We start from the raw sequence: 17,549 nt of genomic DNA on the forward strand, positions 1-17,549 counted from the left end.
GGCTTTGCTCAGGAACCCAGAGCAGCAGTCTGTGGGAGTGGGGCTTGAACTCAGAACCTCTGGATTCTGAGCTCTAAGCTCTATGCCTTAATCACTAGGCTGCTAAATGCAAAAATCAAATATTGCATATTTGCATCTATATGTATTAATGCTGAACTTCAATATCAATGCGTTTTGGCACTATGTGTTTTCTCCAACAGTGTTCACATTTGACCCTGCTGCACTTTATGGAATGGAAATGTTATGAAAGCTGTACAAGTGTCAGTTTATAATGCAATCAGTTGTTCAATCAAATCACATAAGTCATATATATTCGGAAATTTAAAAAAAAAAATAATCAGATTTCACAAAAAAAAAAAAAAATCCGTCTTCAACAGCTGCCTGAACAACATGGGGCGCTATTGCCCCAGTTTCTCCTTTGTCATTGGACGGACGTCGCACGTGACGCCATGACGCACGCCTGACTTCCGGTGTCGTGGTAGATTGACTGTATTCATGTATTTTAATCCAGACTCGGCTCGGTTTCCAGCAGATTAAAGTGGGAAAAACACGATTCTGACGAGTAGAGCAGAACCCTGAACGTAACGGAAAGTTTTCTGAATACCCGGAAAACCTTGGTAAGATTTAGGTGGCTGCTTGTTTACATGTGAAAACGGAACTTAATTCAATTGTTCGCATAATTTAACAATAATCTATTTTTTTTTTACGTCACTTTAAGCACTGACATGAAACATATATTAACACAAGCGGTTCTTTTCTATTAATAAATCGGCTGACAGACTCAGTTTGTACAGATTTTATTTAATTCGTAATGGATTCAGTGTTTCAGATGGAGAAGGTGGAGCAATTCTCATGAAAATGAATATTGGTTCTAAAAGCAAGAAAAGGCTGGTTCTACCGAGCCGACCTGAGCTCCCCACTATGGATGAGATCCTGGAAGACATCAACAAAGCTGCTCCTGATGATCCAGTTTTTAACATCCTTGATACAACTGAACAAGGTGGGTCCACACAGAAGACATTAATTAATCCATGTCTCCATCTGCCATTATTCTATCATTGCCATCAAACAACTATGTGTTCAAATGAATGTGCTTGTTAAAGATAGGCTATGTGTCTGCACCTTGAAGCTCTATCTTTCCAGCTCTTTTCCCTGAAAAGAGATCACTCTGGACCAAGGGCGTAGGTTTGGGCAGGGACACTACTTGTCTTAAGTTGCATTGGTCTGATGTCATTGATCCTACGCATTATGCATGCTCCTATTTTTTTTTTTTTATGCTTGACATGAGCATCAGGGTACATTTTGTTTAAAGAGAAAACAGCATTTTTTGCTACATTTATACAAATTTTATAAGCACTACACACAATGCTGCTTATCAATGTTTGAGGCATCAGTGGCTCAGAATAATGTAAAATTGGGACAACTTAACACTTTGAAAAGGGTTACATTTGAACTTACCAGTGACTAAGGGGGAAGGTAAATATGTGCCTTTTTAACCAAGTCTAGTCTAAATATGTCTGTTATATGTGTATTTATCCTGTGTTTTCTTTTGAAGAAATAGAATTATGCAGAGGTAAAACCTACTCTTATTATTTTTATCTGATATATTGATAATTCGGGCTGTTCAGTGAGGCAGTGGGTAGCACTGCTGCCTTGCAGAAAGAAGGTTCTGGGTTCGATTCCCGGCCTGGGGTCTTTCTGCATGGAGTTTGCATGTTCTCCTCTCATGCGTGGGTTCTCTCCGGGTACTCCGGCTTCCTCCCACAGTCCAAAACATGACTGTTAGGTTAATTGACTTGTCTAAATTCTTCTTAGGTGTGTGTGTGTGAATGGTTGTTTGTCCTGTTTGTCTCTGTGTTGCCCTGGCGACCTGTCCAGGGTGTAGCCCGCCTCTCGCCCATTGACAGCTGGAGATAGGCACCAGCACCCCTCGCGACCCCACTCGGGACAAGCATGTCAGATAATGATGAATGGATGGATGCTGATATTCTCTGTATTGTAAAACAAAACAAAATAACATATTCAAGGGACTGTAAATAGATGTGTTGTATTTACATGGGCGCGGGAACTATAAGAGGAACTGACACTGAGCATTTAAAATATTAACTTTAATAAATAAGTAGTAAGAAAAGAAGCAACTGCTGCAACAACACTGTATTGTAAATTATAAACAAAATTTTGGTAGGGTCATGTCCCTATGGTCCCTATGCAAACCTACGCCCATGCTCGGGACAAACTCTTTAAATAACACTTTATAACTTAAATGTATTAAATAACCAGGAGACATGACAACAGATTCTGATAGAAATTGTAACCTTACTCAGGTCAAAGAAATTGCTTATAATATGCAGAATGGCAGCTGCTCACCTCTCAGGAAGTGGCCCCAATTAACACTTAAAAAGGCATTTTATACATCTCCAGTCTGCCACATCATCATATTTTACATCATACACATTAGCAGATGATTAGACATCCGTAGCTCCAGCCTTTTCAAAATAATACACTGTGTTCTTAGCTGAAGGACACCGCTCTCATTCTATTTCCAAATCTTTGCCACGTATAGAATGAAGATTATAACTGTATATCCGGACAGAGGAACTGTTTTAATTAGATTAAAATGTCAGTTCTGACGTGCAGCAGGCAGCCAATACCAAGGTGTAATAAACTCACACATCTGCAATGATAATTATCCTAACAAACAAACCCATTAATGTCTGCTCATGACTAGGATATTAATCATAGAAGAACATATTTAGGGACAGGAATTTTATTTGTATAGCACAATTTAGTACAAAACACTTTAAATACTATAAAGTGCCCTATATAGTGATTAAGGATGAAGTTCAGACACATTCAGAGGTTAAAGTGAAAATCCTGTATAAATGCACTCTGAACAGACTTTCAAGGTCATGAAAAAAACAGAAACCCTGGAGTAAAAATCTACATGCTTGTTTTTCATGCAAAGGAAAATAATAGTAGTATGAAAAAAAAATTATTATTTGATAATAATTGCAGTTTAGCTTTTTGGCAAAGGTGTTCAGCCCTAAGCAAACCAATGAAAAACATAAATTGTTCTTATAATTGATTTTTCCATCCTTTAACCTGCTCACCTATTTTTGGACCTTCTGTGTTCAGATTCATCCCAGCCTGCAGACAGTGAGGCGGAGCTGCGTTTCCAGCAGTGTTATCGGTATTTAGAGCTGAACAAGAGACTGAAGGAAGCTCAGGACCAGTTGCAGAAAAGGAGAGAAGAGCTCCAGGCGGCGGGTGAACAGCTGGACAGAACTGTGGAAGAGGTTAAAGGTCAAGTTTGCTGACCTAACACTCGACACCTCCTCTTTCAGTGACTCTGCCTCTGTTCACTGAACTCTTCCCCTGGAAACCCTGACAGAGCTCAGACCTGGGACTTTGAGTCAGATGGAGTCGGATGACCTTTGACCTCACATCTTGAACATTTGCATTATCCCCAATCATTTCTGAGAGTTACTACTTTGTGATGCTTTAAAGTCAGTAGTGCACATTATAAAAGAGCAAGTGGGAAATCGGCATTACAAGTAAATCTTGGAACACTAAGAGAAGGAAATAAAAAAAATCATTTATTTAAAAAAAGGAATATTTGTTTTATTTTGTCTACATTGTTTTTCATGTATGTGAAAAACTTTATTCTTAATATTTTAATGATTAGATTAAAAGCATAAAGCAGTGCACATATAATGAATTAATTCTAACAAAATCATAGTAATTAAACAAAAACTATGAAACTTAGTAGAAATAAACTGCATGATGTCTCTATGCTAGTCTTTACTTGTTTAATATCAATTTTCATGTCCTTGATTATTTGAAGCATTTATGTTTTTATTTTTCATTAATCTACTGATCTGAGAACAAGAAAACAAAAGGTGGATCCCATAGTTCATTCTGGAGTTTACAAACAATATTTGATGAAAGTTCATAAACCGGACATTAAAACACAATTAAGGTAAATCAACAGAAAAAGGTAATGTGTTTTTTAAGCACCATTTGTACAAAACTGACAATCATATTTTTGAGGTATAAACATCTGCAGAGAATACCTTTTAGATAAAAAAAAAAAAAAAATCTGTATTAGTAAAGCTACACCTCCCAGATCACCATCTGTTTGTCTCGAGAAGTGGTTTTGTATGCATGAGTTTAACCTTCTATATTAGTTGATAATACAAAAAAATATATTTATCCTTAACAGTTTAGGCTTGCATTAAATGCTTCTGGACATATCTGGACAGTCCTATTTTCTGCTCTTCCTCTAACTCTCTCCACACAGTAGATGGTGCTGTTGCAGAGACCTGAGACATCCTGCACCAAACTTTTTATGCTGTGGGACGAAAATCTCCGAGCTGAAAGGACTCTGCCGTCTTTTTTTGTTTATGCAATGAAAAAAACAAGAGTTTAATTGTGATTTATTTTTACTTGCTCAACCATGAATTAAACTTACAATATTTTTATGGAATAAAAAAATAAAAACAAATTATTGTAGGTCTGATAGTTTTTTTTTTTTTTATCTATCCTATAGATCTAGACAAGGGATCTTCAGAGTTTTTCTATGCGCTACCCCCAGATCAATGGTGCAACTCTTGGATGTGTTTTTGGGGTGACTGAGACTTTCTAACAGCTTGTTAATGGTGTGCTAATGATAACGATTCTATGGTGAGCAAAATATATCAATAATTCCACATATTAATCTGTAATTCACACACACATTAGCATTTTTTCTGAAAACTTCCACAAACCCCTCCTACAGTACTTTTGCTACCCCCTTATTGAACAGCTCTACCCTAGAAGATGATTTTAATTCATTTATAGCAGAAAAATTTGAATGTTTACTGGTCTTAGAAGAGTTAAATGAATGTCCATTTTACTATCTAAATCAAAAGCAAAAAGAAAAAAATGGCTAAAAATAAAAAGATTTGTGTTGTGCTTACATTTTCCATTCAAGGGGATATAAATTTGTAATCGGAAATCTGATCTTAATATTACAAAATGCGTCCATGTGGATTAGGTTGATTTGGTTTAGGGCCAGACTTAAAGTATTCTTCAACTCCAGACGTTATTCAAAGGACAGCAAATAAACCATGCATGATAAGGAAAGAAATTGTTTATTAATGATGAAATTCACCACATTTCAGAATTGCAAAGGAGAAAAACAGGTATGCAACGTGAACTTGTTTGTTTTTATGTGGGTGAAGTGGAACTGAAGGTCAGAATTAGATTTATCTTCCCATGTCTTGAAGTTGTTCTGGCATACAGCTCCTGGATTAGACAGCAGCTGTCAACATCTGTCAGCGCAGGTTACATGGATCAAGTGTTTCAGGAGTTGAACATCTTAAGACAACAAATCGGCTCCAAATCTCAAATCCAAGAAAGTTAAAAGAGATTCCCCTTTTCTACAGAAATATGACCCTTTAACAGAGTCTTTGTGACATAAGGAGCACTTTTTGATTGGATCATTCAGGACGAAGGGTAAAAACGTCACTCTCTCATCCTCTTCCTCACAGAGCCTCCTCTTCTTCTGCTGCTATCTGACTGACAACAAAACACAAACAAAACGTGAGTTATTCTCTGGGCATTTAAAAATTGTCATGTGAAACATTTGGCTGATAAACATGAGCTTCAGAAAAAGAGATGGGGCCAATGAAGGTTCTTAAGTGCAGGCAAAGAGTGAAACTACAACATTTTACAATAAGAGCAACTTAAGTGACACAAATATTCACAGTGGAAAAAATAATTCCCCTTCAGACTACCCTCAGTCAGGTCCTGGCAGGGATTCTGGTCCTAAAAGGTTTCTATCAGCAGCTAGCAGAGACCATTTTAGCCACCAGGGCTGTTTTCCCACATGAAATCTTCCTTCAGGGAGATCCAGAAAACTAAAACCATGGCATGTTTAGGGAACATTAAGAGTAACTGGTAATGTTAGAGGAAACTTCCTGTTCTCTTCTGGTTTATTTTAACAATGTTCTATCAGTCACATATGGTATGCTTATTTATAGACCCTTGTTAGCCCAATTAGAAAAAAACAAAAAATGGTGTTTATGTGGAGAAAAAGCTTTCCTAATTAAGCAAAAAATAAAACAAAAGAATAGTTGAATATAACTCCACCAGTTCACATTATTAAAGCCCCTCCCCTATTAAAATCCCTCTGATTACTGCTATAGGCTATAAAAATATCACTTTCATGGTTTAATTTTTAACCAAAACATTTTCAAAATAGTTCCCTTTTGGATTATTACCAAGTTAAGTTGCCCAAAGAAATAAATGATGCATGCTAAAACTGTATAGTTTATGTTTTAAAAACCTATTAATATTTGTTATTTAGAGATGATTCATCCATTTCATAAAAAATATTAAAAAATGTCAAGGGTGTGCTATTAGACTGTTTATTGGTTACTATTCTATTCCTTTATGATGACATCATTATTTAAACGTAGACTGATATGAAAAAGTCTATAAATTTTACCCTAGTGAAGTATTATTTAAATAAAAACATTTTATTAAAACACATGCCTTTTTTTTAAATGGGTGTTTCTTACAGATCATTATGTAAACCACAATTTTTAGCTTCCGGCTAACAGTGGGAAAAGATTTAAAGCCCATTTAAAATGCCTCAGCTTGCTATGTTGTGAAAACTGTAACAGGATCAGTCAGCTGCTGTTGGAGCTACAGGCTACAGAGGAGAAACAAATGCATCCAGGAGGAAGAATTTAATTTTTTAGGGTCATCACTGACAAAATTTAAGCATATTACTCACCGATTAAGTCAACCAAGAAAAGGCTGAAACAGGTGGCAAATACAGAGGGATTAGATGATGTTGTTAAAATAGGTTTCTCACAATTTTATTTAAAGTTAGTCAGTAAGGATATATACTTTTTCTGCAATGTGGAATGAAGACTTCATGGTATAGGACTACTGGTTTTCAATTAATTGGATTAAACCACAAATGCTCTTCATTGAAAAAAGGTTTTTAGAGCTTCCCTTTAGTGGCTAGAAACATGCGTTCTAAAATACTTCTAAAAATTAAAAAATATTACAGAAGTATTAAGAAAGATCATTAATTTACAAAAAGAAACTAATAATTAAAACATATAAAACATTTTAAATAAATTCTGTTAATTTTACACTTCACTGTCCACTTCTCAAAAATTAAAATCTATTTTTAAAAAAGTAATTAGAGGGAAAGAATATGTATAATTTTTTTTAACATTTGATAAAATATTAAAGTAAGATGAAACAGATTTACTTCAAATCAAAACATACAATAATTTAAAATCTATTAAAACTACAAAAATTATAAAAAAAAAAAAACATTATGCTAATGAAATGTATCAGGAAAGTAAAATCATTTAACATGAGGTAAACCCATAAAGAAGCAGACCGTTCCTATAAAATAATAAAGAATAAGAACAAATATCTCTACCCCGTGGGACTAAGTGGTTATAAATGTGTTAAATAAATTCATTAAAATCATGACAGGAATACATATTAACCACTTTCTAATTAAAGTTATACATCTCTGTTATTCACAAAGATTAAAAATTCTCATTTTGTCAGATAAGACAAGTTCTATCACAACCATTAATTTAGAGGAGGCCTGTAATGAAGCCATTTTCCTGGGTTTGTCCTTAGCATTGCTATTCCATGCTACTGATGCTGCATCCATCTCTCAGGGTTTTTTCTGGACTTATTATCCTAGTTCTGTGAGGACCATATAAATGTGATATAACAGGTTTTACTTACTCTACGCTCCTCTTCACTCGGTTCAGAAGGAGCAACTTTAGCATTTGATGTTTGTCCAGTTGAGCTTGGTAAACTCTTAGGTTCAGCCTGGGCAACCTGCTGCATGGGTGTCACTAGAGTTTTATTCTTCATCAGAGTGCATAGTACTGAGGTGGAAGATGAAGAAAAAGAGATTTAACTTCCTGAAGCAGAAGTGAATGGGTTCTACCAGTCCTGTTGGGCCTTTTAAGCCTTCCTACCTTCTCTAGTGAGGTTCTCAGCGGCACTCATGGCCTTCCCACTGAGGTCACTGACCATGTTGTCCACCGTGGCCTCATGGCGGAGGAAGATGGGCCGAACCACTTTGTTGTAAATAATCTGGGAGCCATTCCATGACATGGGAGCCATGCACCACAGCAGGAACAGACACTGGAAGCATACAGTACATATGCAGCTTCTCCACACTTTCTAGAAGTTTTCTAAAGGTTCCCAGAGAGGGAGTTGCATTAGCATGAAATACTCGAACCTTATTTTTTTATTTATTTTTTTATATATTTTTTTTAATTTTGTCCCTATTTAAAAGCATTCAAAACCCCTTTAATGTCAAAAAATGTAAAAAAAAATGGTCACTGGGTGTTTGTGGCCCTGCTCTGATAATACCATGAGACTAACAAAACAAAAACACTGCACTTTAGTTAATATATATTTTTAATGCTTTAAAGAGTTCATCTGTATTTGCTGCATTTGCTTTAGGGCCAAACTTGGACTAGTTAGAACAAAGTCCCAAAATAAATTAGATGCTGTATTTGGAATATGATGAAGTGGTTGGTTTCTAACAGCTTGTTTCCATTCTAAGCCTTTAGCAGGCAGGAGAACGAGGGTTTGGCCTCTGTCCTTGTCATTGGTCCTGGGATGTGTTCTCACTCTCACCTTAAAGAAGTAGTAAAATGGAAACCAGTAGAGGAAAATATCAGAGAAGAACTCTCCAAGGCTGAAGACACCGTACACCACCCAGTAAGTCAACCACTTAGTGTCATCTTCTTTGCAGGGACTTTCAATGGCTTTAACTCTGTAGGAACATAGAGAATTTTTTTAAGGAGTTGAATTATACATTTTCTTGATTGCTTTGTTAGAGAAGGGAGATAATTTTTTTTTACCATGTTCGGAAAACTCTACCAACCTCAGGATGATACTTTAAAGTATCCTTCAAACAAAGGGCAAAGCTGTATTTTGCTCAGGAGGATGTCTAATGCCACCACACCATCACTCCACCAGGTCTACATAAAGCAGAATGCATACACCCCCCTACTACTTGTTATTTATCGTGCAATTTTAACCACCTGCACTGTATGAGTAACATCACAGCTTACATTGGGATATATGCAATATGAACGTTTTTTTCTTTAACTTTATTTGTAAATTAGATTTTTCAGCCTGGGAACGGATACAAATTTTGCTTTAATGTTTGCAACATCTTGTAATGAAAGGCAAAAATATGCCTTATGGCTTCTTACATTAAACAGAATAAAACAGGAAATAAATATCCTTTATAGTCCCATAGAGGGAAATTCAGGTGTACGAGCAGAGAGGCAGTGTGGCAGACAAATTGAAACATACAGACACCTGCAGAGGTAATATTACCTTTGTGGGTGTCTGCATGTTTCCATTTCACAAAAAATGATCACAAAAACATAGTATTCTCATGTTTGAAGAAACTCATTGCTGTATAAGCTGATCTAGATATGTGCAAGTATATTAATGCATAAAAAAACAATAGGGTATCTAAAACAAATAAACAGCAGGGATGTGAAAATAACCTGAGTAATATTGGTAATAATGTCTGTCTCCGGATATGTCACTGAGGGAGCTCTCCATCTGCAACAGTTTAGTCAGGTAGACTGATCAAGCATCAAAACTTATTCTAGAAAAAGGAAGCATGGCAGGAATTTACAGTTGCAAAAGGGTTTTCCAGTCAGAAACATTGAGGGCATACTTTGAGTTAATATTTATGTTGTGATATACATGTGTTGTAAAGTATATATGCTACCGAATTGGAATAATCTAAGGCCAAAGTTGATTGGGTCAAAGCCTGCTGGGGCTTTCTTTTGGGCTTCCTTAGTTTAGAGAAACAGATTGAACATATTAGAGTCCCCACATGAATAATTTATCATGGTTCTTTGTGAATATTTTAAGTTGGGGCAAGGGGAATTAGCCAATTAAAATTAGTTCCCAAACAAACCGTATTTGATCAGAAAATCAGATTAATACCAAGATAAACTGTCATAATTGTGGCCTCCTTCAAGTCCTGTCGGATAAAATAAAAGTCTGATTAAAGCACCTTTCTTGCAGATGCAAGAACCTTATACATTTATAAAACCTTATACATGTATCTGACCCACAGTCAATGACGTCACAGCTGGAAAATAGTACACATTCATCACCAGGATGTGGTCTAGTCAGTATGAGACTGATTGTAACTATACAAAGCGTATGGCGTCCATTAGAACGTCAAGAGAACAAGCTGAGAAAAGAAAACTCACGAGTAATATGCTGGATAGACAAATCCAATCAGGTTGCAGAGGAGAGCAGCACCATATCCATATACCAGATAAAGTCCGGTCAGTGAGACAGCACCTGTACAGAAACACACAGCATTACATCTGACGTAGGTTTTATCACTGTCTTCAGCCAAGTCCTCTGCTTTTTAAGGCTTCCTGTGCAACAAGTTTCTCTCCTGTTTTTTTATTTTATTTTTATTATTAAATAATGTAGTCATCAATAAACATTGGGTGTATTTGCCAGATCTCCTGTAAGGACAGACCGATGGAAGTATGGCTCCTTCAATTTGCTACCTACAATATAACCTTAAAAGGTTTTTGGGAAATGTTTTAATGAAGCTTTTCAGCTTTAAAGGTAATCAAATTGTGATATAAAAGTGAAACCATTTCGTGATTATGCTTTTTATATTGATATAATGTTATCCATAGTGGTTGTCTACTGATTAATCTTCCAAAGAGCTTGTGACTGACTTCTTACGCGTTCTACATATTTAGTTTTTCTGGTAGGTGCTCCATACCAGTTGCTTATTGGTCACCACCCTGAAAGTGTAGAGACTTCATAGAGAAATGCAATATCTGTAACAAGCTAGAGGTGCAACAGCGGCTATAAACAATCTTACTTTTTTCTCTGGTTTGTTAGCAAGAAGTTGAAACTTTGGCTAAGTTTTGCAGGTTTTAAACCCTAGTTTAAACCAAACCTGAACAACAGTAAAAACAAGAGCAACATACAGCGTACTCACAGACGATAAGCACTGACAATTCCTTCCTACCTCTGATCAGCTTACGTTGCTGTTCAGTCATGGAGGCCGTCCTGCCCTGCTGCCTGTCTCTGAGGATAATCTGCTTTGACGTTGCTGCTCTGAGAGGGAGACAAACGCTGCCAGGCACCACACTGACATCATGTTCCTCTCACTGTGTCACTGATCCACTTCAGGCTCAGTATGCTGCTGTTTAATGCTCACGGGATTTATAATACAGAGCTGACCCTCAGAGAGTGCACCTGTTTTCTTTTTCTCCTCATTCTTATTCTGGTAATGCCTCAGCTGCATAGGATTTATCTATGAATGCCCAAATAGACTTGGTTCATAATAATCAACAATTTAATAGATACTATAAACTTAAAAATGATTCTTATTTTTGCTGTCCCCTTCTAAAAAGAACTAATTAATACTAGATCATATTTTGAGGCAATTTGACTGTTCATCTTTTCCTTTGCTGTGCTACCAAATTTATGGGTCTCCATAGCAAGTCATTACTACTTCCTCACAAAGTTGGCAATGTTTTTATCCCGGAAGCCCTTCCTGACTCAACAGGAAGGGCATCCAAGCAGTTATCATTTACAGTAAGTTATTTAATGTACTGTAAATTTCTGCACAGTACTTATAAACAACTTTAAGAAGTCCAAGGACCCCATTGTTGCCACTGCTGCTCTGGGGCAGGCTAACAGAAACATGGCTGCCATCCATCGGCCTAACCGTGACCTCTGTTAACCACCATTAATACAATACAGTAAAATTTACTTTTTAAGGAAGCCCAGCTTACTGCATGAAATAAGTTAAATAGTAATTGGTAGCCTTAACTAGTTTTAAGCACAGTATTTAAATTGCATTAGTGTAAAGCACTTATAGCATTCCTATATATGAAAATGCAAAGTTATACTTCTTAGTAGGAGTTTTTTTTTTTTTTTTTTTGCATTGTTAAAGATCATTAATCAGATTGCATAGATGTTGTTTTGTTAGCATGAGCTACAGCTATAGTTACTTTCAAAATAGGTATCTAGCACACTAGAATGCCCAGTTACCGTGCTGCATAATAAGCAGGCTTATTTCAAAAATATCTCACTAAACACATTTAAAAAAACAAAAATCCTTAGTAAAAGAAGTATGTTTTTAAGGATTAAATGTGAAGTCATTTTTTTGCTTCCTTAGATTTCTAAAAATTGAAATACAAATTAATTTTTTTTAAAATGACTGCCTTTTTTCTTGAATTAAGCAGGTAGGTGAGACACTTTGCCAATAGAATAAGATTATTTGCATTTAAAGCAAGAAAATACAATTTCATTGTCTTATTTTAAATGCACAATATCTAATTATCTTATTGTAAGAGTAGAAATACTTTTTAGATAGCCAGATCTGCATATTCATCTACTCAAATTCTTATTTTTAGAAATGCTTAATTATTTTTAGATAGTATTTGCAATGTATTTTATTTTGAAAATTGGATATAGCCCATGAATGACAATTGGCCTGCAAGCTGTTACAGATATAATTCTGTAGTATAATTCTGACTCTTAAAAATATAGCAGCAAATACCATGCCAAGATTAACATTAGAGGAGCAGTTAAGCAATAATTAAATGGCTTTTTAGGTCAAAATAACAAATTCTTATAACACAATCCAAGTGTCCCAGTGCTGGTTTTGCTGAATCTAACCATAATACAGAATCATATAGCTGTTTTTTTTTTTTTGTAACTGAACAAAGTAGATTACACAACAGTTTCCACTTTACCTATGGCGATGACCTTCTTCTTAATTCCTGTCTTCTCCTCTATCTTTCCAAGAAAATCAGTGACCACGTTCTTCTCGTTAAGAAACTTTTCAGCTCGATCCTTGATTGAAGTGAAGACGTTCAACAAGCCCATGTTCCTTTGGTAACCTTCAATGTGATAACAGAGAAGTCTGAGGAAACCTGCGGTGGAGGCAACCGGAAAGCTGAGGGATAATCCTCTGACAGAAACAATCTGCTTTAATCAAGAGGTAAAGCTATGATGAAGGGCAGTGGATCGTTAACAAGTGAATACAAAAGGAGAGCCTTTTTAGAACAGATATCTAAATTCTGAAAAAAATACAGTGGTGAAATAACTGCTGGGCATTACTTCCCAGTTTCAGATTAGATTATGCTGCAGTCAGTTACATTTAACTTATAAGACATAACTGGATTCATGAACCACTGGGGAAAGATGGAGAGAGTTTCCTTTTGCTTCATGGAGCAGTTGGGCTGAAACCTCACATATAGTTATTAATCAAAATGGTGTATTTCAAGATCATCTTATTAAGCTGATAGATTTGTCCTGGAAAACATGCAGGGATGTAGGGGTCTGCCCTCACTGTCTGTTTTAGTTGTTGAGTCCTCAAACAAGACACGTCCCCCATCTTGCCTGCTGTTGGTGGTCAGAGGGCCTGGTGTATTGCAGCCTTGCAGCTGTCAGTCTGCATGACCGACTGGAGGTTTATTCCTGTTAAAAGAGATTTTTTTCCTCTCCACTGTCGCTACAAGCATGCTTAGTGTGAGGGATTGCCTTCGAGTCAATGAGTCGATGCAATCAACTGGTTTTCCTTAGATAGAAAACTTTGAATTAATTTGACTGTATGATATAGTGAACTGTAAAGTGCCTTGAGATGACATGTGTTGTGAATTGGCGCTATATAAATAAACTGAAGTGAATTTATGTTAACAGTCGTCCTGGTGAACAGTCAGTTTATGATGAGTGTGAAGCAGCTCGGACAAGACAGGATCTTCAGCCACAGTAAAAGAATTAGAATAAAAACTGCACAATCCCTAAAAGTATGCAAAAGTAAGTGCTGTAAAAAGCTAGTAGTGATATTCCAAAAAGCATGTTAGCAAGTTTGTCCTGTGGCTGCAAGATCAGGTGAATACTGATGTTGTTCTGGATATTGGCCATTCTAAAGATAGGGAAACCAGCTCAACCAAATCAGGAAAAAAAATTTTTTTTTACTTTCTTGAGTAAAACTGTTCCACTGGCGTGAATTCGTTATACTAATAATAATGTTACATTCTACTTATGAACTCTTCTTTGTATTTATGTAATTAAGTTGTTGTTTAAACTTCAAAGTTTATGCAGAAATGTTTGAGTAAAATATACTTCTGTAATTTTTTTTTTAGAATCAATACTCTTCTACTCCATAACCTGCCTATGCCATTTACACTGCTCTATTTGCACTACCTTGTACATTTTACTTTTTATACTTTTTATAAATTTTTTTTTATTTATCCATATTTTTATCCTAAGTGTATATATTAGTATATTTTTGCATGCCTTATACCCCAGTGTTTTTAGAGATTTTTATAATTTTATTTACCTATTTCATATTATATGTTTCATGTTGCACGATTGTACCATAAAAAATTCCTAGTTGTGAACCCCCTTACTAACAATGGCAATAAACCCGATTCTGATTCTGAGCTGAAAAATGTCAAATCTCTTTGATAATTGGATTTAGCTTAGCTAAAATAATAATAAATGCTTTGGGTTCAATTGGAATGTAAATATATGTGGATTAAATTTTTAATGAGCACATTGGATCAGTTCTTTATAGAATAGAATAGAAAATCCCTTTATTGTCCCACAATGGGGAAACAGCAGACAAAAAAGATTATAGAAAAACTGGTCACACAAATTTGGACCTTAGAAAAATGTATAAGAATAACATAATAGTCAAAAGTTAACAAACAAAACAAGAAAATAAATAATTTGAATGGAACCAATACTGGAGTTGAGGGGGGATGAGGGAGGATGGCATCCACCTTCTTATTAAAATAATCTTAAAATTCATCCCCCATCTTAAATGACCATCCCCCCCCACCCCCCCACCCCCAACCCCTGTGACATTTTATTACTAAATGTGTAAAATGTCTTCTATTCAACAGTAATGCCAATAATATTGCCCTAACAACATTTGGCGGGCTGTTGGCTTACGAGTAGCCTGAGCAAAAAAATACAATCAAAGAAGTTGCCTACCATGAATATGAAGCTGATCACAGTGGGAAACCTGTCCTCTACATTTATCCCTAACTATGTAGGGGCAGTGATCGCCATGCCAGCGACTGACTGCAGTTATACTGTACGGTGTCTTGGTCAAGGTCAATGACCGGCGTACCTGACATTTAACAACCTTACCATGCATATTGCTTTAGGTTAATAGACTATGTTAATTAGGATATGTATGCTTCCAAAAAAAAATTTAAATCCACCATCCCACTTCTTTTTTTTTTTTTTTTTACAACTAGGCTACTGAATAGAACCAGGCTTTAAAACTTTTGATTTTTTGTGCACCTTTTTGCCACAGTGTCTTGGGGTGTTATTGTAAATTGGTTCTTTAAAGATTGAACTGAACGTAAAAGAACATTTTGCTTCTGGGGTTTATATTTCTATGAAAAATACATAATAGTAAGCTTAGGGTCATATCATTTGGAGCCGGCACATAAAGAAGACTTTGACTGCAGCATGTACAGCTCTGCTTGAACTTTAGCCTTTCAGATCAGAATGAGTCAATATGTCCTACCTCATCCAGGGTTCAGTCAGCGCTCACTCTGCTGTCAGACTTCGGACGGAAAACAAGCTTATTGCTTTGTCATTGGACCAACGTGTCAGTGAGTACCATGTTAAGAGTTTCTAATTTGTTAGAGAAGACAGACTGCTCAGTTTCAACCCATGAATAGTATGAAAATATTTACAGCAGTCCAAGAGTTGAACAATACAGCTTTTTATGGTGCCGCACCCAAACAAGCAGAACAGAAAGCAAAAATTATTTAAAACCACTGTATCTGGACAGCGGCTGCAGGATGAGGTATGTGTTTTTTTTTCATTCATTCTTCTTCCTATTAGTTTTATTACCTTCCATTCCTCAGATATCACTTTTTCAAGCTGTTGAAAAAAAAAAATTCAACTCACTACAAATCGTTTCGTACCCTTTCAGTGCTCATCAGGAACGATCAGCACTGGAATCCAAACTAGTGTCCTTGGAGTGTCATTTCACATGGGATCTGGACATCAGCAGGTCTAAACTGCTCTGCCTCCGGGAAGCTCTGGAGGACATTGGCCTCGAGGAGGGATACTGCTGGCTGGGTCACATTTATAACCTGCAGGGCTTCATTCACCATCAGCTAGGCCTCATTGAAGAGGCCCGGCGTTTCTTCTGCAGAGCTGCAGAGGCTTTTCGGCAGCTGAGGAACACCGTCTCAGATGAAGGCCCCTGGTTGGTGGTCAATTATGGGAATATGGCCTGGCTACACCTCCAAATAGGGGAGCAAACACAGACCCAAAAATACTTGACAAAGATCGAAGCCCTGATGATGGAGTACCCGTCTCCCTCTCTAGACGACCCCCATCCAGAAATCTGTGCTGAAAAAGCCTGGACTCTGATGAAGTTCGGCAGAGATAAGAAGCTTCTGGCTGTAGATTACTTCCAGAGAGCAATCAGGATGCAGCCGGATGTGGTGGAATGGCAAACCAGCAGAGTGTTAGCATTAGTAAAAGCCTTCATGCACCACAAGGAAAACTTTGACTCTGATTTATTGGAGAAAGTAAAAATTGCCAAAGAACACGACCCGGAAAACTTGTATCTTTCTGCTCTTTACCTGGAAGCTCGAGCTCAGAAAGGCACAAGAATTCAGGATGAAGCCCGAAAATTGGCCCAAAGAGTGTTAAGAAAGCCGGTCAGCAGCTATAGTGGCATGAAACCTTTACTAAGGCTCTATAGGATCTACGTCTCCATGGATGAAGCTATTGATTTAGCAGAAGAGGCTCTGGAAAGACATCCCAATGCACGTTACATGAAGAAATGTGCAGCAATCTGCTACAAAAGGAAAGTCTTCTCCCCGAACAACAATCACCTCGAGCGAAGCCTGATAGAGAGAGCCATTGGTCTTCACAAAGAGACCATTGCTCTTTATCCTCATTCTTCCCTAAAAATGCAAATATCTTTGGCCAACATATACGCAAAATCAAACCGGCGAGCCAACGCTGAGGAGTTGTTTGAGGAGCTGCTCAGAACTGAGCTGGATCCTGAAGAAGAGCAGATGGTTTCCAGCTTCTATGCTAAATATTTGCAGTACAGTCAGAAGGAGAGAAACAAATCCATCACATATTACATGAGAGCAGCCATGATTCCTCACCACAGCTTCTATAGGGAGGACAGCATCAGAAGGCTGGAGAAGATCAGTGAGGAAGAACGGCAACCAGTGAGCAGAGATATAGAAGATTTCCTGCTGCATTTATCACAATGAATGAGATCATGTTCAGTTTTTAATGTGGGTGGACTTTGATAAGCATTTGGCTCCTAATGTGGGCCACCACTAGAATATGCATGCAAGATTAAAAAAATCATAAGAAATAATGGACTGTAAATCTATAGTGTATATGGAAATATCCCTCCACATTATTATTTCTAAATGTTAAACTTTCAACATTTAGCGATTTAAGCAATTTCTAGCAGATGTTCACAT

The 17,549-nt window shown here is 36.7% G+C and overlaps 3 protein-coding genes across 5 annotated transcripts; 2 read left to right on the plus strand and 1 right to left on the minus strand.

Annotated features, from left to right (window-relative positions):
* Positions 1-447: 447 nt before the first annotated feature.
* On the plus strand, positions 448-3,792 carry cunh19orf25 (chromosome unknown C19orf25 homolog). The gene is made up of 3 exons (XM_038287003.1): positions 448-617; positions 822-1,000; positions 3,136-3,792. The coding sequence occupies exons 2-3, from the start codon at positions 853-855 to the stop codon at positions 3,315-3,317; spliced, it is 330 nt and encodes a 109-aa protein (XP_038142931.1). The 5' UTR covers positions 448-617; positions 822-852; the 3' UTR covers positions 3,318-3,792.
* A 1,407-nt stretch (positions 3,793-5,199) lies between these two features.
* Positions 5,200-15,866, minus strand: reep6 (receptor accessory protein 6). 3 transcript variants are annotated; one of them, XM_038287024.1, is made up of 7 exons: positions 15,608-15,866; positions 12,813-12,992; positions 10,287-10,380; positions 8,677-8,815; positions 8,007-8,175; positions 7,768-7,913; positions 5,200-5,559 (listed from the first exon to the last, which is right to left on the minus strand). In XM_038287024.1, the coding sequence occupies exons 2-7, from the start codon at positions 12,943-12,945 to the stop codon at positions 5,506-5,508; spliced, it is 735 nt and encodes a 244-aa protein (XP_038142952.1). In that variant the 5' UTR covers positions 12,946-12,992; positions 15,608-15,866; the 3' UTR covers positions 5,200-5,505. The 3 variants fall into 3 exon arrangements, with proteins under 3 accessions (XP_038142952.1, XP_038142961.1, XP_038142959.1); XM_038287033.1 differs by lacking the exon at positions 15,608-15,866 and adding an exon at positions 6,782-6,804 and having other exon boundaries at positions 5,200-5,555; positions 12,813-13,024; XM_038287031.1 differs by lacking the exon at positions 15,608-15,866 and adding an exon at positions 6,782-6,804 and having other exon boundaries at positions 12,813-13,024.
* Positions 15,631-17,418, plus strand: LOC119784779 (interferon-induced protein with tetratricopeptide repeats 1B-like). Its single transcript, XM_038287013.1, has 3 exons — positions 15,631-15,695; positions 15,782-15,892; positions 16,022-17,418. Exons 2-3 carry the CDS (start codon positions 15,888-15,890, stop codon positions 17,328-17,330), a joined length of 1,314 nt encoding a protein of 437 aa, XP_038142941.1. The 5' UTR covers positions 15,631-15,695; positions 15,782-15,887; the 3' UTR covers positions 17,331-17,418.
* Positions 17,419-17,549: the final 131 nt, after the last annotated feature.

This window comes from Cyprinodon tularosa, unplaced genomic scaffold (genome assembly GCF_016077235.1).
Source record: "Cyprinodon tularosa strain WSP-4 unplaced genomic scaffold, ASM1607723v1 ctg106, whole genome shotgun sequence".
NCBI classification, from domain to species: Eukaryota; Metazoa; Chordata; class Actinopteri; order Cyprinodontiformes; family Cyprinodontidae; genus Cyprinodon; species Cyprinodon tularosa.